The following is a 25930-nucleotide window of genomic DNA, read 5'->3' on the forward strand; positions in this document are numbered from 1 at the left end:
ACAACGTTTTTTCACTGTGTATTACAGGAGCCTCTGAGGATGATAAACTTTCAGTTACAGCAATGGAAGGAAGGTTTTTACGCAGCACATCGATGCAAGATACTCTCCGGGAAGGACTAGGCATACCCCCACCTCCGCAGATTGCCCCACCACCCCCACCCTCTCCTTACCTTTTAGACACAGGTCCTCCACCTCCTTTCTCACCACCCCCACCCCCTGGAAGAAGTTACGATAATGTGCGTTCCAGCTTTAAACCCAACACAGAAGCGAAAATTCATGGAGGCCAGCAGGTAACAACAACAGCAGAGGTCTATGAACCAAATCGGTCTCCTGTGCCTCCGGTAGAGAGGCAGAAAAGGGCCAGGTCAATGATAATCCTGCAGGATTCTTCCTACTATCCTGTGGAGGCAACTGACATCCCATGGCCAAGTCCCTCACCAACTCCTCAAGATAAAAGCAAACGAAAGGCAAAGGTAGTTGATAACCCATATGCAAATGTGGGCCAGTTCAACGTGGGACTTTTTGCACCAACAAAACCACTTCGTAAAAAAAGCCCTCTGGTCAAGCAATTCCAGGTTGAAGATGCTATAGAGAGAGCATCAGCAGTTGGCGCGTCTGGGGCTGGTAAAGAGTTATTAGCCAGAAGGATAGCCCAGCAGTCTGGCAAAGAATATGAGCAGCTGCAGAGAGAAGGAATCAGTAAAGCACAGGACGATGGACAAGATCTGGCCAGTCCCTTTGCTGTTGCTATTGCAGGAGCAGTACGGGACCGAGAAAAAAGGTTGGAAGAAAAGAGGAAATCAACAGTCTTCCTTTCTGTGGGTGCCATTGAAAGCGAAACAGCACCCAACATCCCAGCCCTGCAACAGTCCAGGTCAGTCGATGAGAGACTGCTGAGTAGCAGCGATAGGTCTCCCCGATCACCAATCCCTTCCCCTATTCCTTCCTCAAGGCCACCAGCAAACACGCCTGTGACTTTTATACATCCTCTCACAGGGAAACCGCTGGATCCTAACTCACCACTGGCACTTGCGCTGGCCGCAAGGCAGCGGGCACTAGTCGCTGAAACACAGCATCAGCGAGCAACTGGAAGCAATGAAACTGTAAAAGCCCAAGAAAGAAAAACTCCAGTCTACATGGAGAGTCACATCAAGGAGGCAAAGAAAACAGAAGTTGAAACACTCATATCACCACCTTTCTCACCAGAGGACAAAGCGAGCTATAGTCCCACATCCGTAGTGACTGCAAAGCACCAGTGGGGAACCTCTGCTACACTGAGGAAAGAAGCAGAATCAAGGCAGGGACAAATGGAGAAAGCTGAGAGAGAAGAAAAGAAAGTGGAAGAGAAGAAAAGTATGCTAATCAACATTGTAGATACATCACAACAGAAAACGGCAGGCCTACTGATGGTCCATGCAACAAGTAATGGCCAAGAGTCAGAACTTCAAGATACTTCAACAACTGCCTTGAAGCCATTGTCACCACAGCCTCAACCATTCCTTTCAGAGCCACAAGCTTCCCAGCCACTTTGTGCTGTTTCTGAGCCTCCAGCTACTGAAGCACCTGGGAAAACACAAACTCAAGGAAGCTCTGATGAAGATATGGAACCATTTGCTGTTTCCCTCCCTCCAATTCTCTCCTCAAGTGATGAGGAAACGAGAGAGGAACTTGCAAAGATTGGACTTGTACCACCTCCTGATGAATTCGCAAATGGCATCTTCATCCAAGCCAAGGCTGAGAAAACTGCCATCCATCCCAGTGGACCCCCAACTACAGCACCTTCAGCTCCTGGCGTTTCACCCTCAGGGAAGCCAACAGATGCCCCACCTTCAGAAGCAAGTGTGGATTCGGGTGTAGAAGAAATAGATACAAGAAGCAGTAGTGACCATCACCTGGAAACCACAAGCACGATTTCAACCGTCTCCAGTATGTCAACATTGTCATCTGAGAGCGGGGAGCCCTTGGATACCTACACATCATTTGCTGATGGACAGACCTTCATACTCGAGAAGCCTCCAGTGCCTCCAAAGCCAAAGCTAAAGTCCCAACTCAACAAAGGGCCAGTTACATTCAGGGACCCTCTCTTGAAGCAGACCTCAGACAGTGAGCTTGTTGCCCAACACCAGCCGTCTGCGTTACCCCCCGGCGTCGGACGGTCTCGCTACCTCATACAGAGAAAATCCAAGTTGTGGGGGGATCCAATTGAGCCCAGGCCTATTCAGATGGTGGAGGGCAGCAAACCCACTGTAATAAGTGAGCTGAGCTCCAGGCTGCAACAATTGTCTAAGGATACTCATTCACTCGGGGATGAGCCTACAGCGGCCTCTCTAGAAGTAGGAAAGAGATCTCCTGTTGTCACTGCAAGGTAAGGCTTTATTAGTAACACCTATTATAGTACTAGTGTTTTCTCACTGACAAAAAAATCATCAGTTTTCTCAGTTTCAACTCCAGAGCATATTTTTAAAAGTGAACTGCTTTCCAGTATGTCTACAGTTAATAAAGAATGTTGTTTACTGATGTGAAGCCAATTTTTGATGCATTCAGATCATCAACATTTGGTTAATAAAAATAGACAATAATTGCAATCATTTTTCCCTCTGTTTCCATATTATCCCAACTGGCAATTTCAGAGGATTTCAGGCTAATATTTTGAAAATTAATTCATTGCATTTCTCTTACTCGTGTCAAAGAATCTTGCCGTAGACAGTTCTTGCTGGGCTTGCTTTCAAAATTGATTTTTTTTCAGATCTGAATGGAATGTATGCTAGGTTACTGGGAGAAGTAAGGGTAAACCATTGTGGCAATACAAACCATGATCTTACGATTCTCCAGAGAAACAGGAGCGATGCCAGAAGACTCGAGAATAGCAAATGATACACTCTTGTTCAAATATGGAAGTAAGGATAACCTAGCAACTACAGACTAGTCAATTTAAGTTTGATGGTAGGGAAGCTTTCACAAACAATTATCGAGAGTGAAATTAATCAAATAAAATATGGATGAATCTGTTAATAAAAGCCAAATCATTTTTAAATAATTCAATATTTGATGAATAGTTGGGAAGGTTGATGCAGGTGGTGCGGTCGCTGTGCACATAAACTTAGAGTCATAATAGCACACAATAGGTCTGTTGGCCCGTCACGTCCACACCAACCTTTTTGCCCATCTACTTTACTCCCAGTGGCTCAAATTCAGTCCATATATTTTTATATCTGAAACATATGCCGAAACAAGAAATTGCAGATGCTGGTTAATACACAAAAGGATGCAGTGCTAGAGTAACTCAGCAGGCAGTACCTCTGTAGAAGGTGAATAGGTGATATTTCGGGTTGAGATCCAGCCGTCACCTTCTCGACCCAAAACATCACCTATCCATGTTCTCCAGAGATGCTGCTTGACTATTTAGATGCTTGTCTAAATGTCTCTTAAGCATACTGATTATATTTGATTCCACCATCCCCTCTTGGAATAAATCTGACTCTCTCTTGAAAACATCCAGTGAATTGGCCTCCACTGCCTTCTGTGGCAGAGAATTCCACAGATTCACAACTCCTCATCTCAGTCCTAAATGGCCTACCCCTTATTCTTAAACTGTGACCCCTGGTTCTGGACTTCCCCAACATTGTGAAAATATTTCCTGCATCTACCCTGTCCAATCCTTTAAGAATTTTACATGTTTCTTTTAGATCCCATTTCATCCTTCTGAATTCCAATGAATACAAGCCCAGTCAACCCATTCTTTCATCCAGGTGTCAACTTCTCTACATTGGCGAGACCAACAAATCAGTCTTTCCAGGTGAGGAAGAGGTTCACCTGCACCTCCTCCAACCTCATCTGCTGCATCCGCTGTTCCAGGTGTCAACTTCTCTACATCAGCGAGACCAAGCGCAGGCTCGGCAATCGCTTCGCTGAACACTTCCGCTCAGTCTGTCTTAACCAACCTGATCGCCCGGTTGCTCAGCACTTCAACTCCCCTTCCCATTCCCACTCTGACCTTTCTGTCTTGGGCCTCCTCCATTGCCAGAGTGAGGCCCAGCGCAAATTGGAAGAACAGCACCTCATATTTCACTTGGGTAGTTTACACCCCAGCGTGATTGACTTCTTTAATTTTAGATAGCCCTTGCTTTCTCCCTCCTTCCCCTCTCCCTTCCCTGTTTTCCCACAAGTCCTTCTGTCTCCGCCTACTTCCTTTTTTCCACCCCCCCCGCGACATCAGTCTGAAGAAAGGTCTCGACCCGAAACGTCGCCAATTCCTTCTCTCCATAGATGCTGCCTCACCCGCTGAGTTTCTCCAGCATTTTTTGTCTACCTACCATTCTTTCATCATATGTCAGTCCCACCATCCCGGGAATTAACCTGTTGAACCTACGCTGCACTCACTCAATAGCAATAATGTCCTTCCTCAAATTGCGAGACCAAAATTGCACATAATACTCCAGGTGCGATCTCACCAGGGCCCTGCACAACTGCAGTAGGACCTCTATGCTTCTAAACTCAAATCCTCTCGCAATGAAGGCCAACATGTCATTAGCTTTCTTCAATGTCTGCTGTACCTGCATACTTACTTTCAGTTACATCACGCTCTTTGTAAAAGAAATTTACAAAGTTTGTCCCTCTCACCTTAAAACTATATGTAGTATGTTATTTTTCCATCCTAGGAAAAACGATTCTGACCATCTACCACAACTATGCCACTGATATTTTTATATAAATTTTATCAGGTCGCCCCACTACATCCGGTGTTCCAGAGAAAATAATCCAAGTCTATCCCTGTACCTAATATCCCCTAATCAAAGCAGCATTCAGGAAGGCCTCTTCTGCAGCCTCTCCAAAGTCTGCAGAATTGCACACAAAATCCAAATACGGCTTGACAGAAGTCCTATGAAGCTGTATCATGACTTCCTAAATCTTATACTCAATGTCCCAACCAATGAAGGCAATAATACTATTGCTTTCTTTACAACTCTATCTACTTGTGTTGCCACTTTCAAGTAGTTATGGACTTGGACATCAAGATTCCTCTGTATATCAATGCTGTTATAGACCATGCCATTAATTGTATATTTTGCCCTTGTATTCAATCTTCAACATGCAACATCTCACACTTGCTTGGATTAAACTCCATCTGCCATTTCTCCACCCATTTCTGTAGATGATCTATATCCCGCTGTATATTTTGACAGCCTTCTTCATGGTCCACGACCCCAGCAATCTTGGTGTCATCTGCAAATGCACATTTCTAAATATACACAAATACCATCCCGTAAGATGTTCTCTTAGAATTTTCTTACCGCTGACTTAATGCTCATCCGGCTTATCCCTGCTGGTCTTATTAAATAAAGGAACATCGTAAGCTATCCTCCAGTTTTCTGGCATCTCACATGATGATGCAAAAATCTTTATCAGGCCCTTAGTTATCAGCTCCTTTGCTTCCCATAGCAGCCTGAGATAAACCTGCGTCTACTCTAAGAAGCCATCCATTGTTCTTCCAATTATGTCATTTAAGGTAGAGATGATAGGGCAATGAGATCTTCTTTAAAGGTGGTTCATCATTATTGTACTGGAGAGCCAGTTCAGATTGATTGATAGATCTATTTGCCCACCGAGTCTATGCTAACTAGCGATCACCCGTTCACACTAGATCTATATCATCTCACTTTCACATCCACTCCCTACATACTCGGGGCTATTTATAATGGCCAATTAACTAACAACCCCGCATATGCGGCACAGCTGTTTTTGTGGAAGCTGCATGTTCTTTGTGGGTTGCTGTGACCACATGGGTTTCTTCCAGGTACATCGGTTTCTTCCCACATCACCTACCAGATTCTGACAGAATCAACACATTCCTAATTGGAAACCTAAAAGCACCAGTGTAAATAAGCTCAGTAGATTTGCAGTCAATTGCATGGTATGTCTACATACAGTGATGAATGTGTGATGTCCAATTGTACATTGCAAGGAAGACAGAATGCTCTGTGAATTTTTGGCTGGCAATTAATCTCTAGATTTACTTTTTCTAGTAATGTGAAGCAAGTTAATCCAACATACTGGCAACCAAATACTGTTTACCTTTAATAAATCTGTGCGGATTTCCTTTTTCAATCCAAACTTCTCTACGTGTCTATTAAATATTTTCTCTGATTATTACTTCTGAACCAAGCTTACTTGTTTACTTAAAGTACATTCAACCTTTCTAGTACATCCTAGATATTATTTTTTACCACACTCGCTTTCTCTACAACCTCTCGTATTGAGATTATAACAGAATCTTTTTCTGTCCATTTCTTAGTTCTTTTTCTTTCTTCTCAACTGAGGAGTGCAAAAGGGCATGTCAGAAGCAACACCAGGTATAACTAAATATGATGAGAAGCCAAACATGAAATACTTGAGGAACTCAGCTAAAGGAATGAACAGATGATAATTTGGGCCAGGATCTTTCCTCTGTGGAAGAAATGGACAGATGCCATTTCAGGTCAAGACGCATCCTCAGACTGATTGGTCTGAAGAACGGTCCCAACCTGAAATGTCTATCCATTCTCTCCAAAAACACTGCCTGACCCACTGAGTTCCTCCAGCACTTTGTGTTTAACTAAGGATCCGGCATCTGCAGTTTCTTTTGTCTCCCTAACGAGATGCCAGACTGGTGATGCTGCAAAATAGAACTACGTGCATGCCAAACATCAAAAACGGCACATAATGGGCAGAGCTGTGTGATCTAATAGCCAACCCATCAGATCAAAGCTCTAGCTGTAGTGATGCATTCATCCAGGCAAGTGGAATGTTTTCAATTATGCATCTGACTTGTGCCTTTTAAATTCTCAAAAGGATTTTTGTGTGTCATGTTCCACTTGCCACTGGAGACCCAACCTCCAACCATATTTGTGCCCATCAGGTACAAGCATAAAATGCAGAAGCAGGAGAAGGTCAATTCACCCTGCTCTGCCATTCAATAAGATCATGATTTAACGTTTACCTCAGCGCTATTTTCCTGCACTTATCCAATAAATCTCTCTTTCCTTAATATCAAAAAATCTAACAATCTTTGTCTTGACTTTACTAGAAACTGATCCTTTGCAGCACCTTAAATAGAGAATTACAAAGTACAGATGTAACTTCTCCTTTCAGCCTTGAATGGCAAACCACTTATTTTATTTTGTGACTCCTCGTTCTGAATACCCCAAATAGAGGAGACATCATCTCTGTATCTACCTAATAAGCTCTATTAGAATTTTGTTCGTTCCAATAAGCTATTATATTTCTAAATTTAGAGAGCATTGGCTTGTCTGTATAATTTCTCCTCAAAGGGTAATTTTACCAATTTAGGTACCATCCAGTGAACCTTTATGCCACTCCCACAAGTATCTTTCCATAATAAAAACAGAATATACAGGAAATACTCAGCTGGCTGAAAAATATCTGTGGACAGCAAAACAGATTTAACATTTCAGGTGAAATTCATCTTCAGGATGTTTCATCAGAACCAAGAACCGTCAGAAAACCAAATGTTTTAAGTTGCAGGTAAGGGGGGAATGGAGAGTGTTGGGGGAAACAAAGGGAATGACTAGGGTAGGATTGAGACCAAGTGAAAATGAATAGTACATATTGGTCTCAGCTGAGAAAAGATGAATAAAGCTCGTTAATAGCAGCTAACCTGTCTAGAGGATTCATTGGTGAATCCAAAGGTCTGTAATGTGCATTGACAGCAAATAAAATGGTGCAATTAAGCTTAGGTTGAACTTCATTGAAACAATATAAAAGACCAATGATGAAGAGTGCAGAGTGGGAATGGGATGAAGAATTAAATTAAGAGAAGGGGAAGCCCACCCTTACACATTGAATGAGGAATTCTGCAAAGCAGCATTTCATATGTATTTGGTTTCTCCATTGTAGAGGAGAGCACATTGTGAGCACTGCACGCAATACACTTAATTGGAAGATGTACAAGTGAATTGCTGTTTCACATGGAAGAAAAGTTTTTGTCCCTGGATGGTGTGAAGAAAATAGATTATACCACAGAGTATATAGTTAATGACAAGACTCTTAACAGCATTGATGTGCAGTGAGATTATGTAGTCCAAGTTCATAGCTTTAATGAAGGTGGCAGCACAGTTAGATAGGGTGGTGAAGAAGGCATAAACTATATTTGCCTTCATTATTAGGAGCATTGAATATTAGAGTCAAGAAGTGATGATGCAATTCTATAGGGCTTTGGTTAGGCCACATTTGGAGTATTGTGCACAGTTCTGGTCACCCCATTGTAGAAAGGACATGGAGGCTTTGGAGAGGATGCAGAAGGGGTTTACCAGAATGCTGCCTGAATTAGAGTATTTCAGCTACAAGGAGAGGTTGGATAGACTCGGATTGTTTTCTCTTGAATGTCAGAGGTTGAGGGGAGACTTGCTAGAAGCATATAAAATTATGGGAGGCATGGATAGGAAAGACAGTCAGAATCTTTTTCCTAGGATGGAAATGTCCAATACTAGAGGGCATAGTTATAAGGTGAGAGGGGGAAAGTTTGAGGAGATGTGCAGGGAATGATGGGGGCCTGGAACGCATTGCCAGGGTGGTGATGGAGGCAGATACAATAGTGGCATTTAGGAGGCTTTTAGATAGGCACATTGCAGTGCAGTGAACAGAGTTGTATGCATCATATACAGGCAGATGAGATGAATTTAACGTGCCATGGCAGCATGTTTGGCACCAAGGCCCATTCCTATGCTGTACTATTCTATGTTCCATGTACTGGGAACATGCTCTCCACATAAACTCTGTCTCAGCATTTCATTATTCGGTAGGCTTCACTGAGATCCCCCCCTTATCCTTCTAAACTCGTGAGTACAGGCCCAGAGCCATCAAACGCTTCTTATATGTTAACCCAAACATCTCTGGGATCATTCTCGTAAACCTCCTCTAGACTCTCTCCAATGCCAGCACATCCCTCCTCAGATATGCGGCTCAAAACTGCTCACAATATTCCAAATGTGATCCGACCAGTGCCTTATAAAGCCTCAACATTACAACCTTGCTTTTATATTCTAATCCTTTCAAAATGAATGCTAACATTGCATTTGCCTTTCTTACACCCGACTCAACCTGCAAATTAACTTTTTGCGAATCCTGCACCAGCATTCCCAAGTCCCTTTGCATCTCTGATTTTTGAATCCTCACCCCATTAAGAAAATAGTTTATGCTTTTATTCCTTCTACCAAAGTGCATCACCGTACACTTTGCTTTGATGCATTCCATTTGCCTCTTCTGTGCCCATTCTTCACACCTGTCCAAATCCCACTGCAGGAGGTCTGCTTCCACAAAACTACCTGCCCCTCCATCTCTCTTCATATCATCCTTAATACTGGCCACAATTCCATCAATTCCATCATCCAAATCATTAACTTATAATATGAAAATTAGCAAACCCAACCCTAACCAATGTGGAACACCACTAGTCACTGCCAGCCTACCAGAAAAGGCCCACACATAAACAACATCCACTGACTCTCCTTTGTTTCATGCTCAAAGAATTCCAACAGATTTGCCAGGCAAGTATTCCCCTGAACAAAACCGTGCTGACTTTGGCCTGTTTTATCATGTGCTCCCAAGTACACCAACGCCTCATCCTTAATAATGGACTCTAAAATCTTACCAACCACTGTCATTTCCTTTCTTTTGCCTCGCCCCCTTCTGAAACAGTGGAGTTACATTTGCAATTTTCCAGTCCTCTGGTAGCATTACTGGTGCAAATGATTCTTGAAAGATTACTACTAATGACTGCATTCTCCACAGCCACCTCTTTCAGAACCCTGGGGTGTAGCCCATTTGGTCCAGGTGACTTATCCAACTTCAGGCCTTTCAGCTTCCCAAGCACTTTCTCCTTAATAATCACAACTGCACTCACTTCTGCCCCCTGACCCTCTTGAATTTCTGGCACCTTGCTGGTGTCTTCCACTGTGAAGACTGACGCAAAAAATCGATTCAGTTCATCCGCCATTATTTTGTTCGCCCTTCACTGTCCAATATATATATCTTTGTATATATTATTATATGTAAAGATAATACAATGCTGAAGTGGAATGGAAAGATAGATGAATGGGTAACAACATAAGACCAGGTGTAACCCTTTTGGATCTTTATGCACATTCCTCCTTTAAGATCATGACTGATTTTTCATCTCAACACCATTTTCCTGCACCGTCCCCAGTGATTCCCGGAGGTTGCAGGTGGTTGCAGGTAGTGGAAGCAGGTAGGGAGACTGACAAAAACCTCCGGAAACCGCACGGAAACCTTGGGTGGGGGCAAAGTCTCCAGAGGTTTCCGTTCAGGTTTCCTAAGTGGGACAGGGGCATTAGGGGCAAATAATTTCTCTTTATCTTGAGAGGGATGAGGAGGGAACCTCATTGAAAGTTACCAAATAGTGAGAGGCCTGGATGGAGTGAATGTGGAGAGGATGTTGCCATTAGTGGTAGATTCTAGGACCAGAGGCCATAGCCTCAAAATATGACGTACCTTCAGAAAAAAGATGAAAAGGAATTTCTTTCGTCAATGGGTGGTGAATTTGTGGGATTCATTGCCTGAGACAGCTGTGGAGGCCCAGTCAATTTATATTTTTAAGGCGGAGATTGACAGTTTCACGATGAGTACAGGTGTCACGGGTTATGGGAAGAAGGCAGGAGAATGGAGTTGAGAGGGAAAGATAGATCAGCCATGATTAAATGGCAGAATAGATTTGATGGGTTGAATAGCTTCATCCTTAATTTATTTTTCTATGACCTCTATGCTTCCAGATGAACATGGACAGGCATTTATGGAAACTGAGAAAGGTATTAAATTAAAAGAATTCATGTGGTTTTGGGTAAAGTATTGGCCTTGATAGGATGACATTAAATTCTCCAATTTTAGGTCACTACAAAACACTCACCCTCTCTCCTCTTCCCTTCTAACCTTGTCTACCTTCTACCGATTGAAAGCCCCCTCACCTATGCAAAACTATTATCTGCCAGGCTTTGTCCTGCCCCTCCATTCTTTCAGCTTTCTTTCCTCCCCCTATAAACAGTCTAAAAGAGTCCTGACCTGAAATGTCGCCGATCCATGTTCTCCAGAGATGCTGCCTGACTGGTTGAGTTACTCCAGACCTTTGTATCATTTTTTTTATAAACCATCATCTGCAGTTCCTTGTATTGGCATTGATATAGGGTACTGGCTAACTGACACAAAACACAGTTATGCTAACTGAATCATTTTCAATTTGACAATCATTAAATGCTACGGAAAGATAATCCTGGGACCTAGACTATTTACGATCTATGTCAATGTCATGGATGAACGGTACTGTTAGCTAATTTGATGATGAAACATAGATTGATAGCTTACCAAGCGCCTGCAACAAAAAAAATGGAGTTTGGAGATAGAATTTAATCGGGGAAAAGATGAGGATATCTATTTGCAGAATCATTTAATATATTCAAGGTGGAATTTATCAGATATTTGGAAGCCAAATAGCATGAGTATGAAATGTATGTGGTGTTAAAGCTAAGATTGGATTAGTTATGATTTTATTCAATGGCAGAGCTGGCTTGAAAGGTCAATTGGCCTCTTCCTGCTCTTCTTTCTTATGTTTATGTGATTTCCTCTTATCAGATTCACAATGTAAGAACATTTTTCTGGTTCTTTCTCATTCCCAGCAGCTTAAGAGACCCTTCCATCTTCAATCTCACATCCTGTCATTCTTGCTGCCGTACGCCCTGACCATTTTAAACTGTCGCCATAAAATTTATTTTTTCCAAAGATCCTTTCTCATAAAATGTTATAAATCTTGTCGGTTGGAATTTTGTTATCTCTCTCTCTCTTAATCAATGCTCCATCTCCAGGTGTTTCATTCAATTTCTGTTTCTCTCCACCTCTGTTCCCCATCTCTCCCTATTTCCCTCTTTGAATTCAATGTCAAAGTCAAAGTAGCCTTTATTTCTTTCAGACATATTTGCATCTCAATTTATCCTTCTCTCTCCCTCTTATGTATTCATCTTTCACATATTTATTGTTCACTCTCTATCTTTCTCCATTTTGCAATTTGCCAATCTCTTTGTTTCCCCCCTCTGTTTCTCTGTCTTCACCTTATATTGCTTCTCTCCATAATTTGTTTTGATTTATTGCCACTATACAATGCATCTCCTCTGTGGACATAAAGTAGCATGGATTATTTGTATATTTCCTGATAACTCACATGTTCCTGCATTGGCCTTGCTTCTCAAGCCCAGCTCAGCTGGCTCCACTCAGCTTCCTCCCTTCATTATTCATACGTATGGTCTCCACTACCAATCAAACTACTAATAAACCTGTTTTGTGGTGCTGTTTAATGCTGGGCTTCACAATGAATCTGGAAATTCAATTATATACTCTGAATCTTTGGAGAAGTTATTCCTGTTTCAGCCTGAGAGTATGAACAGAGAGGAAACCACATCAACCTTCTCAATTCCACTTCACAGTCATTGGCCTCCCCTAACATTGCGATGATTTAGGAATTGGCACGACACTTTGTTACTGTATGATGTTTCTTTTCATAGCTCTGCCAAAGAAAGACTAATCGAACTGGCCTACATTAAATATAATTGAAATTATTTTTAGTTGTCGTGTTAACATTCCTTCTCTGTTAACACTTAAATAGGTATGCAGTCGGTAACAGCGCTCTCTCCCTTAGATATCATTCCGATCCCTATTACTGGCTGACTGACTAGGATAGGCCAATTCCCCCAGCATATGTGGGAACAGCTGGGTCCAATTAGCTGATAATGATTGGCCACTTGAACCTTGTCAGCCGACTCCCTATAAAACCCAGGCATTTTTTTTTTTCCCCTCAGCAGAAGGAGGGAGATGTCTCCGTGTCCAAGGAAGACTGAGTCACTGGGACAAACCTGAGACCACGAGAGCCACTGTGTGGTTAAGATTGGGTTGCCACGAAGAAGCTCTCGACATCGAGTGCCTCTACTAAGGCTAAGACTAAGTGGCTGGGACAATCCTGAGTTGTCAGTCCCTCTTCCTGCCCATGGACAATAAGGGACAGTGCCCACATATAGAGGCAAAAACTGAGCCGTCAGGATAATCCACAGACAGCCAGCGACTCCTCAGAAAGCCCCAAAGCTGAGCCGCCAGGATAACCCCGAGTCTGCCAGTGCCTCCGCTCGAGGCAAGGGTGACTGTAGGCAGTATCCTGAGATTGCCATGCCTCCTCCTTTGAAGACCAAGACTGAGCTTCTTGGACATGCCCAATCACCAGGCAACCACATGTGTGGCCTGATGATGATGGACAGTGCTCTATGCGTTCCTGGACTTTCTTACCACAGTAAATCAAATATATCGTGTGAGTTCACGCTACTGCGAGTGTCAGTGTGGTCACTGCTGAACCCGTCGTCAACCCCGACACCACAAGACATGCTATTGTAGTCTGCTTGTCTTTATTTTCTTTCAGCAAAGTAGCACAATTATGAAAAAAAATTGAACAGAAAAATGCCTTCATCAATGATCAGGCAGGAGCCTATTTCTGCCACTTACTCTGCCTACTAGGGACTAAACAAAATACTACTAGAATCAATTTGGTTAGCTTCAGAGTCCACTGTTAACCTTCTCCACAATCTCTCAGTGTCCTAGACTTTCATTAAAAAAAGTTGTTAGTTGAATGTGCTGAACCACCTGTCTTCACAGGCACCTGCTCTCCCATAAGTTCCCTCACCATTACATCAAAGAAACCAAATGCATATTGGGTGCCCATGTTGCGAAGCATACTGTATGTATTCAGTCAGTAGCGGTAATTCAGAGCTCCTGTGCCTGTCAAGAAACTTATAAAAGGACTGAACAAGCTAGATGCAGGACAAATGTTCCCAGTGTGGGGTGAGTCCAGAACCAGGGGCCAAAGTCTTAGAATAAAGGGGAGGTAATTTAAGACTGAGGTGAGAAAAAACGTTTTCACCCAGAGAGTTGTGAATTTATGGAATTCCCTGCCACAGTGGGCAGTGGAAGCCAAGTCACTGGGTGGATTTAAGAGAGAGTTAGATAGAGCTCTAGGGGCTAGTGGAGTCAAGGGATATGGGGAGAAGGCAGGCACGGGTTATTGATAGGGGACGATCAGCCATGATCACAATGGATGGTGGTGCTGGCTCGAAGGGCCGAATGGCCTCCTCCTGCACCTATTTTCTATGTTTCTATGTTAAGTGCCTGTCACTTTAATTCCTCAACTCAATCTTGCACCTGTGGCTTCCTGCACTATTATCACAACATAAACTGAGAAACAGTACTTTACCTTCCACCTTGACCAAGTTGCAAGCCCCCAGATTCAATACTGAATTCTACAAAGGCAAGTTCTTTGCTTTCTTTGGCTGGTTCAGAACCTTTCATTCTCTGTGACAATAGCTCAGTAGTTCTCAGTAGTCCTCTTGAGCACAGCCTGAACTGTTGGGTGTGTGTGGGACAGACCGCAGTTTGGAGCTTTTGTGTTCCTTTGTTCATGCACCTGGTCTCTAACTGCCTGTTTCATCGCCTTTTTTCTCTCTGTAACTACCACCATTAACCCATTCTCTACAGCATTTTTCTATAGCAACTCTGGCCTCACCCTATCACAGATCTTTCTTTTGACCTATTTATCATTCCCTCATTTTCGCTGCAACTTAAAACTAACCCGCTGAGTTTTTGCAGCATTTTCTGTTTTTGTTTCAGATTTCCTGAATCTGCAGTATTTCCAGTTTTCATTCCATGTAACCTGATAAACAGCATGGACATGGTGAGCCGAAGCATCTATTTCTGTGTTACTTGCCTCTGTGACTTTATTTTACATTGACACTGCTGGTATATTTAATTAAATCTTTCCCTAAATCTTTCTCTTTTAGGTTTTAAACATTCTCAGTTCCCTCTGACCCTCCTCATTCCTGTGATTTAACAAAAATAGATTGCTGGAGGAACCTCAGTGGCCAGGCAGCATCTGTGGAGGCAAATAGACAGGTGATGGTGGAAGGTTGCTTCTCGGACTGGAGCCCTGTGACTAGTGGTGTTCCTCAGGGTTCGGTGCTTGGCCTGTTACTGTTTGTCATCTATATTAATAGTTTGGATGAGAACATACACGGCAAGATTAGTAAGTTTGCAGTTGAAAAACATAAGTGGGTGGTTTTGCAAAAGTGAAGATGGTTGTGAAAAATCGCAGCAGGATCTTAATCGATTAGCCTGGTGGGCTGAGGAATGTGAAGTGTTGCATTTGGGAAGTCTAACATGGGCAGGACCTACACGCTGAATGGTAGGGCTCTGGGGAGTGTTGTAGAGCAGAGGGATCTAGGAGTGCAAGTACACGGTTCTTTGAAGGTGGAGTCGCAGATAAATAGGGTGGTCAAAAAGGTGTTTGGCACATTGGCCTTTATTGGTCAGAGTATTTAGTATAGAAGTTGTGAGATCATGGTGCAGTTGCATAAGATGTTGGTGAGGTCGCATTTAGAATATTGTGTTCAGTTCTGGGCACAATATTGTGTTCAGTTCAGTAATAGGAAAGATGTCAAGCTGGAAAGGGTACAGAGAAGGATGGTGCCAGGGCTAGAGAGTCTAAGCTAGAGGGAGAGTTTGGGTAGGCTGGGACTCTATTCCTTGGAAAACAGGAGGATGAGGTGTGATCTTATTGAGGTGTATAAAACCATGAGAGGAATAGATCAGGTAGATGCACAGAGTCCCTTGCCCAGAGTAGGTGAATCGTGGACCATGCGACTTAGGTTTAAGGTGAAGAGAAAAAGATTTAATACGAATCTGAGGGATAACTTGTTCACACAAAGGGTGGTGGGTGTATGGACCAAGTTGCCAGAGGTGGTAGTTGAGGCAGGGACCACCCCAACATTTAAGAAACAGTTAGACAGGTACATGGATAGGGACAGGTTTGAAGTGATATGTACCACACGCGGGCAGGTGGGACTAGTGTAGCTGGGACATGTTGCCAGTGTGGGCAAGTACGGCCGAAGGCCCTGTTTCCACACTGTTTGATTATATTACATTTTTGGTTAGTACCTTTCCTTTGATTGACCTCTACCAATGCTGAGGCCAGGCATCATCTGTCAGATATTTCCCCCTACCTAAACTTTCAGCAAGATCCCACCAATAAATGGCAGGCTTCCATCCCCCAAACCTTCACATATTTTTCAGGAATCTCCTCTTCTCAGCCTCCTATATTCCCCATCTCCACGCTGATGGTTTCTATTTCCTTCCCAAAATTTTGGGTAGGAAATAGAGCAGCTTGTTTTTTTTTTTGCCAAGGATTCCAACATCTGCAGTCTCTTGAGTCTTCATTCTTAATACTATGTACCACTTTTAATTGCCTTTCTTTGCAAGAGTGGACAACCTTACGTTTAATCCCAAATTTTAAAAGCTTAATTTTAAAATTCTTATCAGTTTGTCTGAATCCTTCCATGGACTCACAGCTCATATATCTGTAACTTCTGGACATTAGTAACTCTGCACTATCCCCGTTCTTCTGACTTGGGCATGATTTTTTTTTTTTTTAATGGTATTTTTAGTTACTTTCAAGAAAATGTTATTAATATTCATAAAATCACATATATTTAGTTATTAAAAGTGAAATTCATAATTAATGGTTAATATCTATAACATACATCAAAATCAGCATCAAGATCATAATAATTAGTGCCTGAACGGGTATTATCTCAATTAATCTGAAAAAAAATCATTTTCTTTAATGTAATTCTGAACACCTTTTTTGTCCCACTTTCAGCAATTGAAAATATTAAACTCCTATGTACCTTCCAAGTCCCTGGATTTTTAAATATTATCTTTTTTTAAATCTTTCCATAGTCTCACCACTTTCCATCCTTACCATCATCTTCCTTCTTTTTTAACTTCCTCTATTCTACTAACCCATCCCTTCCCTGTGATTTTTCGGTACTAGTCATGATAGTACCTTTGGTTGCCTGAACTAAGAAGTACTTGTGATAACAATTCTTCCACGTCTTTCTTTTCTTTTAAAAGGGGTCTCAGAACATTTATGCAGACAAGCTTCTGATTATCTCTATTATTAAAAGTCTCATCTTGACCACTTCCTGTCGCTCTGTATATTGATTTTAGAAAAAATGCTGCCTCTTACGGTTGTGATTTTTGGCCATCTTACTCAGAGTCCCCCTCCGCTGCGCAGGACAAGAAGATTTTTCCTATCGATGAAAAATTATTAGTTTTAAAACCTGTCACTATCCATGTACCTGTTTAACGAAAGAGTTATTAGTGTTTAAAAAATGTTTTAAAAATGTTGAAATTCTCTCTCCTGAAGGCCATGCCCCTGCCGGAGGGACTATGAAACCAGGAAGTGTGGAGGTGCCTCAGTTCTCTGCAAGATGGGGTGCGAGAGGTCACAATTCTCAGTCTAAGCTGTGTTGCCTTTGGTTTGAAAGTGCTGAAGCTGTGTAGCCTTTGGTTTGAAAGTGTTGAAGCTGTGTAGCCTTTGGTTTGAAAGTGCTGAAGCTGTGATGCCTTTGGTTTGAAAGTGCTGAAGCTGTGTTGCCTTTGGTTTGAAAGTGCTGAAGCTGTGTTGCCTGTCGTTTGAAAGTGTGAGAGCTGCCTTGCCTAATTAATGCCTTGCCTAATGAATGCTGCCTTGCCTAATTAAAGCTACCCTGCCTCCTTAAAGCTGCCTTGCCCAATTAAAGCTGCCTTGCCCAATTAAAGCTGCCTTGCCTCGTTAAAGCTGCATTGCGTAATTAAAGGTGCCTTGCCTAATTAAAGGTGCCTTGCCTAATTAAAGGTGCCTTGCCTAATTAAAGGTGCCTTGCCTAATTGAAGGTGCCATGCCTAATTGAGGCTGCCTTGCCTAATTGAAGCTGCCTTGCCTAATTGAAGCTGCCTTACCTAATTAAAGCTGCCTTGCCTAATTAAAGCTGCCTTACCTTCTATATATAATTAAAAGTTTAATCTTGACCACTTCCTGTTAGCGCTTTATATTGATTTTAGAAAAAGCGCTACCATGTACCGCTGTGATTTTTGGTCATCTTACTAGTCCCCCTCCACTCATCAGGTGCCGAGGATTTTTTCCATCGATGAAAAATAAAAGAGTTATTAGTGTTTTAAAAATGTTGAGATTCTCTCCCCTGTCAATCACGCCATGAAGGCCATGCCCCTTCTGGTGGGAGGGGGAGGGACTATAAAACCCAGAAGTGTGGGCGTGGCTCAGTCTCTGTAAGATGGGGGAGGGAGTGGTCACGACTCGCTGTCTTTAGTGGCCTTGCACCCTGCTTGAAATGGTGTGAAACTGCACTTGAATTTGGTGGCCTTGCACCCTGCTTGAAGTGGTATGAAACTGCACTTGAATTTGGTGGCCTTGCACCCTGCTTGAAATTGAATTTCAAGGAATAGCCGTGAGTCAACTGCCGGCACAACATGCTTGAGTGACTGAGCCGCAAGCCCAAGAATCCATTCGGCCCACAATGTTCATACTAGCCCTCTGGAAACCAGTCCCTTCAGCGCACAACACCCATACTAGCACCCCAGAAAGCCCCCCCCCCCCACTGGCCACCAATATTGGAATTGGTGGAGAGGTGGAATATTGCGTTGGGGATGGCAGATGGCAAGTGTGAGGTGTTGCACTTTGTGAGGTTAAATGTAAAAGCAAAATATACAATTAATGGTAAGATCATTAACAGCATTGATGTACAAAGAACATTTCGTGTCCAAGTTATTAATGTATAATAAATGCATTAATGACTGTAAACTGCTTTAGGATATCCCTACACATATTTAAGTTTCCTTATTACATGACATCTACCCTCTCACGTTGAGTTACTTTGATTCCCAAACCTTCTCCTTATTTTTATATCTCCATATTTTCTTAGCATATCTTTCAATCTCACTTGTTTAGCATTTCATTTATGTTCATAAGTCATAGGAGTATAATTAGGCCATTCACCCATCAAATCTGCTCTGCTATTCATTCATGGCTGATCTATCTTTCCCTCGCAACCTCACTCTCCTGCTGTTTTACCCATATCCCCTTTACTAATCAAGAACCTGTCAATCTCCGCCTTAAAAACACCCTATGACGGTCTCCACAGCTGTCTGTGGCAGATTTAACTCTTTCTTTTCATTATCTACCATTATTCTATATTTTCTCCTTACCTCTGAATTAAAGATGATTGAAATAGCTGTTAAGACCATCTTCTCATTGTTCCCCTCATATAGTTTTTACATAAATGGGTAGGAAAGCAAGAGGATAAAGGGGGGACTATGCTTGGAATCAGTGGATGGAGGCAAAAGTATTAAACAAAATCAAACAGAAGGACATTGATGACAGTGAGAACGGTGTGGGGAATACTAATATGTCTGGGCAGTTTGAGATCAAGAAGGAGGTGGTCACAAAATGCTGGAGTAACTCAGTGGGACAGACAGCACCTCTGGCGAGAAGGAATGGGTGACATTTCGGGTCGAGCCCCTTCAGTCTCAACCTGAAACGTCAAAATTCCTTCTCTCCAGAGATGCTGCCTGTCCCGCTGAGTTACTGCATCTGCAGTTCTTTCCAATACAAGGAGGTGGTGTTGGGGCTCATGAGGAGCATTAAGGTGGATACATCCACAGGGCCAGATGGTATCTATCAGAGTGTAAAGAGAGGAGATAGCAGGGGCATTGACAAAAATCTTTGATTCTTCTCCAGCTGAGAAGAATGGAGGAATGGAGAGTAGTCAATGGTTTTCTTTTGTTTAAGCAGGGATATAGATTGGATTTAAATGTACATGGATTGGTTAGTATGTTTGCAGACAACACCAAAATCGGTGGAGTTGTGGATAAATTCCACAATTTTTGTGTGTAATTTGCAAACTAGCTAATCAGTCCATCTACATTTTTGTCTGAATCTCATATATATATATCACAAGCAAAATAAGCTCCCATACGGAAAACAACTGATCGCAGAACTCCATTCAGAATAACACCCATCCACCATTACCATCTGTCTACTTCACCTTTTCATCTCCGTCATTTAATTCTGCATATCAAGGTTACTGGGTTTAGTACCTCATAAAATCATTGAGAGTCACGGTCATACTGCAAGGAATCAAGCCCTCTGGCCCAACCCTTCCATGCCAAGTAAGATGCCCCGTCTAAGCTAGTCCCATTTAACTGCCTATGGCCCATTTCCCTCTAAATCATTCTTATCTGTGTACTGTAAAATGTCTTATACAACTGTTCTTATTGTACTTCCTTCAATGACTTACTCGGGCAGCTCTGTCAATATACCCACCTCTCTGAAAAAGTTGCCCCTCAATTTCCTTTGAAATCTTTCTCCTCTCACCTTAAACCTATGCCATCTTGTTCTAGAATCCTCTATCCTGCTAAAAATACTGTGCATTCACCCTCACTATTCTCATAATTTTATACAGCTCTATGAGATTACCCTTCAGCCTCCTGCACTCCAATGAAATAAATCCTGTCTTAAGTCTTTGTTTCTTCCTCCTCAAATGCAGCTGTAAACTGCAGAGCATTTCCTGTTTGCATTGATATAGCATCTTTGTTTGTAGATCAGCCTAAAGCATCTCACAAACTGACAGAAAAAGGACTGTAGCCAGGGAAAATAGGTTTTTAGGAAGTACTAGACTAAGTGGGACCAGCATCAGACGGGAGGGCTGATCCCCCAACACTGGTCCCCCAACGCAATATTCCACCTCTCCACCAATTCCAATATTGGTGGCCAGTGGGGGGGGGGGGTGGGGGTGGCTTTCTGGAGCGCTGGTATGGGTGTTGTGCGCAGAAGGGACTGCTTTCTAGAGGACTAGTATGGACATTGTGGGCCAAATGGATTCTTGGGCTGGCGTCTCAGTCACTCAAGCCTGTTGTGCTGGCAACTCACTCACTCACGGCTGGTGGGCTGGTAGTTGACTCACTGCTATTCCTTGAAATTCCATTCCAAGCAGGGTGCAAGGCCTCTAAATTCAAGTGCAGTTTCATACCACTTCAAGCAGGGTGCAAGGCCACCAAATTCAAGTGCAGTTTCATACCACTTCAAGCAGAGTGCAAGGCCACCAAATTCAAGTGCAGTTTCATACCATTTCAAGCAGGGTGCAAGGCCACTAAAGACAGAGAGTCGTCACCTCTCCCTCCCCCATCTTGCAGAGACTGAGCCATGCCCACACTTCTGGGTTTTATAGTCCCTCCCCCCTCCCACCAGAAGGGGCATGGCCTTCATGGTGTGATTGACAGGGGAGAATCTCAACATTTTTTAAACACTAATAACTCTTTTATTTTTCATCGATGAGAAAAATCCTCGGCACCTGATAAGCGGAGGGGAACTCTGAGTAAGATGGCCAAAAAGCACAGCCGTACGTGGTAGCGTTTTTTCTAAAATCAATATAATGCGCAGACAGGAAGTGTTCAAGATTAAGCTTTTAATTATATATAGAAGACAAGGCAGCTTTAATTAGACGATGCAGCTTAATTTGGTGAGGCAGCTTTAATTAGGCGACTTTAATTAGGCAAAGCAGCTTTAATTAGGCAAAACAGCTTTAGCACTTTCAAACCAAAGGCAAAACAGCTTTAGCACTTTCAAACCAAAGGCAACACAGCTTTAGCACTTTCAAACCAAAGGCAACACAGCTTTAGCACTTTCAAACCAAAGGCAACACAGCTTTAGCACTTTCAAACCAAAGGCAACACAGCTTTAACACTTTCAAACCAAAGGCAACACAGCTTTAGCACTTTCAAACCAAAGGCAACACAGCTTTAGCACTTTCAAACTACATTTTCAAACCACATTAAGGGCACTAACAGTTCAGTACAACCACTCACAGTTTAGTAGACATGTGTTCAGTGTTATTCACAGCTCAGACTGAGAATTGCGACCTCTCGCTTCCCCCATCTTGCAGAGGATTGAGGCACCTCCACACTTCCGGATTTTATAGTCCCTCCGGAAGGGGCGTGGCCTTCAGGAGAGAGAATCTCAACATTTTATAAACACTAATAACTCTTTTATTTTTAATCGATGGGAAAAATCCTCTTGTCCTGCGAGCCGTAAGTGGCAGCGTTTTTTCTAAAATCAATATACAGAGCAACAGGAAGTGGTCAAGATGAGACTTTTAGTAATATAGATATCACAATCAGCAGAGGTCCCAACACAGATCCCTATGGAACTCCACTAGTCACAGATCTCCTGTCTGAATATTCTTCTCCCACCACAACCTAATGTTTTCTATCAGCAATCCAGTTCCGAATCCATATGACCAAAGTATTGTTAATCTCTTGCATCTTAATCTTCTAGACCAGCCTACCATGGGGGACTTTATCAAAGGACTTACTAAAATCCATGTAGACAATCTCCCTGCCCTTACTGATTACCTTTGTCGCATCTTCAAAAAACTTGATCAAGTTAGTGAGACAGAAACTGTCATGTACAAAGACATGCTGTCTGTCCCTAATTAATCCATCCTTTTCCAAATGGGAGTAAATCCAATCCTGAAGAATCCTTTCCAACAGCTTTCCTACCACTGACATGAAAATCACCGGCCTATAATTCCCTGGATTCTCTCTACTTCCCTTCTTAAATAAAGAAACAACATTAGCTACTCTCCAGTCCTCCAGCACACCGCCTATGTCTAGAGAGGACACAAAGAGCTTTGTCCCACATACTCCTCTATTCCTTCTCTCAATAACCTGGGATTGACCCCATCAGGTCCTGTGGATTGATCCACCTTAATGTTTTTCAAGAGGCCTAATACCTCCTCCTAAATCTCAGGGTGCCCTTGCATATTACTATTCTCCACGCTGATCCTACTGTCCACCATGTCCATCTCCTTGGTGACTAAAGATGCACAGTACTTATTTATTATTTCACCTACATCCCCACACCCCAAGCAAAAAATCCTTTCTTGATCCCAGAGCAGTCCTACCTCCTTCCTTGGTTACCCTTTTGGTTTTACTATAGGTATAAAATACTTTGAGATTTTCTTTAACCTGACCCATCCAAAGCCGTGGCTCCTTTAGGCCCTTTTAATCACCCATTTGTGTTCTTTCCTCCTTTCTATATATTTCTCAACAGCCCTGCCTCTGTAGACTTGCATGTGCTTGCTTTTTCTATTTGAACAAATTAACAACCTCCTTGGTCATCCAAGGTTCCCTTACTTTCCCATCCTCATCCTTCCTCCTTACTGAACATGCTGGTTCTGAACGTTAATCAATTTGTCTTCAAACAACTCTCACATGTCATATGTGGACTTACCCAATAACATAGAAACATAGAAAATAGGTGCAGGAGTAGGCCATTCGGCCCTTCGAGCCTGCACCGCCATTCAATATGATCATGGCTGATCATCCAACTCAGTATCCCGTACCTGCCTTCTCTCCATACCCTCTGATCCCCTTAGCCACAAGGGCCACATCTAACTCCCTCTTAAATATAGCCAATGAACTGGCCTCGACTACCCTCTGTGGCAGGGAGTTCCAGAGATTCACCACTCTCTGTGTGAAAAAAGTTCTTCTCATCTCGGTTTTAAAGGATTTCCCCCTTATCCTTAAGCTGTGACCCCTTGTCCTGGACTTCCCCAACATCGGGAGCAATCTTCCTGCATCTAGCCTGTCCAACCCCTTAAGAATTTTGTAAGTTTCTATAAGATCCCCTCTCAATCTCCTAAATTCTAGAGAGTATAAACCAAGTCTATCCAGTCTTTCTTCATAAGACAGTCCTGACATCCCAGGAATCAGTCTGGTGAACCTTCTCTGCACTCCCTCTATGGCAATAATGTCCTTCCTCAGATTTGGAGACCAAAACTGTACGCAATACTCCAGGTGTGGTCTCACTAAGACCCTGTACAACTGCAGTAGAACCTCCATGCTCCTATACTCAAATCCTTTTGCTATGAAAGCTAACATACCATTCGCTTTCTTCACTGCCTGCTGCACCTGCATGCCCACTTTCAATGACTGGTGTACCATGACACCCAGGTCTCGCTGCATCTCCCCTTTTCCTAGTCGGCCACCATTTAGATAATATAACAATTGCTGCCACTGTACCTTTCCAAACTCCTGCCTAATAAAGTTGTAGTTTGCCTTACTCCAGGGAGGGAGGCCTTGAAGGTAGAGTTGAGGATAAGAGTGAGAAGATATGTTTGAAAGACCTTGTGAGAAAGTGGAATTTAGAGGCATGATGAGCCCAATGGACTAGAAATTATGTGAGTCACAAATAGGGTGGCGAGTAAGTTTAATTACATTGTGAAAAAAAACTGCAAGGTACATGGTGTAAATGTGGGTTAAAATGTGACAGTGAGAAAATCCAATTGAATCATGAGAAAAAATCCACAGTTTGAGGAAGACTTAGAGACATTAGGGTGTTCTAGTCTGAGGGAGAAGAGGAGTTCCAGTGTGAGAAATGACAAAGTGGCATGAGGAGTTCCATAATTTAAGGAGACTGAAGGAGACTACTCAGCTCATCAAACCTATGCCAGTACCCTGAGGAGCAGTGCCATGAGTCCCATTCCATTCTCTGTATTTCCTTTTAATCTACAACTTACTATTTTATTTCTCTCTTTAACATTGCTGATCAATTTCTCTTTACATTACCAAATATGATAATTTATAATGGCCAATTAACCTCCTGACACAGTTTGGCATGTTGGAGAAAGCTGGAAGAAACCAATAGGGTCTCAGAAAGAACACACAAATTCAGTGAGAGCTTTCAGTTTGATTGATAAATAAACCTTTCATTCTCCTGTCTTTAATACAGTAAAGCAGTTCAATGTGCTTCAATTGAGCTTTATCCAACAAAATATGACAGTTTTAGGCCGTGGAGTTCATAGAGTTCAGTTTTAAGGAATAACTGAAAGGTGTAAAAGAGGAAGAAAAGCGCAGAGATTTTGAGAGATAATTGCAGAATTTACACCTTCTATCCAAAGACCATAATCATTAATGATATTGTGATTCGAGTTACAGATAAGCAAAGCCAGAAATAGGGGAGTATAGAGATCTTGAAGAATGACAGCTTTGGAGAATTTTACCGAAAGCAGAAGAATAATTTGGGGAATTCTAAACCTGATTTCGTAGAAGACAGTAATGTAGACCACAGAGCAAAATTCATAGCTGGCCAGAGGGCAAACTGAGTCAATGGATCAGTGATATGCTTTTCATTTATTGAGTTCTATTTGTGGTTGGTGTTAGTGTTTTTTGTTTTGAGATTCACTGTCGCTCCCAATCCCATGTTCTCAGCAATCCCAAGAGCCCTGCAATACTACAGCTGGCATTTACAATTTTCCCAGAAGAGGAAAGGACTGATAACCCCATCATTGTTTTCAGGATTCTTAATTTACTGGATCTTCACTTAAACAAAGTACAGCAATGAGTCATGTGATAGTTAAATAATTCACAACTGAGAATGATCTTGAATGGCATTGATCTCTGCACAGTGCAGTCAGTAACCCAGATCAGGCAAGGCCCTGAATGAAATTCTCCAAATTCAGTCATGTGCAGCAAAAATCTACCAACTACAAAGGGAGGGGAAGGTGCAACTGATCCCAAGTTGTAAAACAGGTATTAATGATATTGCTGCATATTAAGCCAAAGATACTGAATTCAGTTAATAAATAAATAAATAAAGATACAGATTGAATGATAATGTCACATATCTCATCACAATCATGGCATCATCTTGATAATGGTTCATCTGAAAGAAATTAAACTTCAACATAAGTGGTGGAAAAGGAACAACTGGTAATATATTTGAGATTTGTTTATTGAGTTGTACAGCTTTACATGAATCTTCCATTATAATGTGTAACTATTTGCATCTGTGTGTGAAATGTTTAGCATGACCTCGTTATGGGATGCGCCATTCACTGAGAACATACCATGGCTTTGGCTGCTTAAGAGTTTTGGCTGCTAACATTGTCTCATTTGTCACCACAGAATTTTAGGATCAAATTAGACTTGTTTCAAGATTTCT

General features: G+C 42.3%; 1 protein-coding gene across 10 annotated transcripts in view; it reads left to right on the top strand.

Annotated features, from left to right (window-relative positions):
- The window catches only part of shank3 (SH3 and multiple ankyrin repeat domains 3), a 541235-nt gene that overhangs the window by 503931 nt on the left and 11374 nt on the right, over positions 1-25930 (top strand). For 9 of the 10 annotated variants that reach the window (XR_004415240.1, XR_004415241.1, XM_033039989.1 and 6 more), the window contains one exon: positions 28-2365. Coding sequence is in view for 8 of the 10 variants with exons in the window: in XM_033039989.1 (XP_032895880.1) it covers positions 28-2365 (2338 nt within the window). In the remaining 2 variants the exon portion in view is untranslated. Of the gene's footprint in view, positions 1-27; positions 2366-14703; positions 14768-25930 lie in introns of all 10 variants that reach the window. The other variant, XM_033039988.1, reaches the window with a different exon arrangement.

Source organism: Amblyraja radiata, chromosome 21 (assembly GCF_010909765.2).
Source record: "Amblyraja radiata isolate CabotCenter1 chromosome 21, sAmbRad1.1.pri, whole genome shotgun sequence".
In the NCBI taxonomy this organism is placed as follows: Eukaryota; Metazoa; Chordata; class Chondrichthyes; order Rajiformes; family Rajidae; genus Amblyraja; species Amblyraja radiata.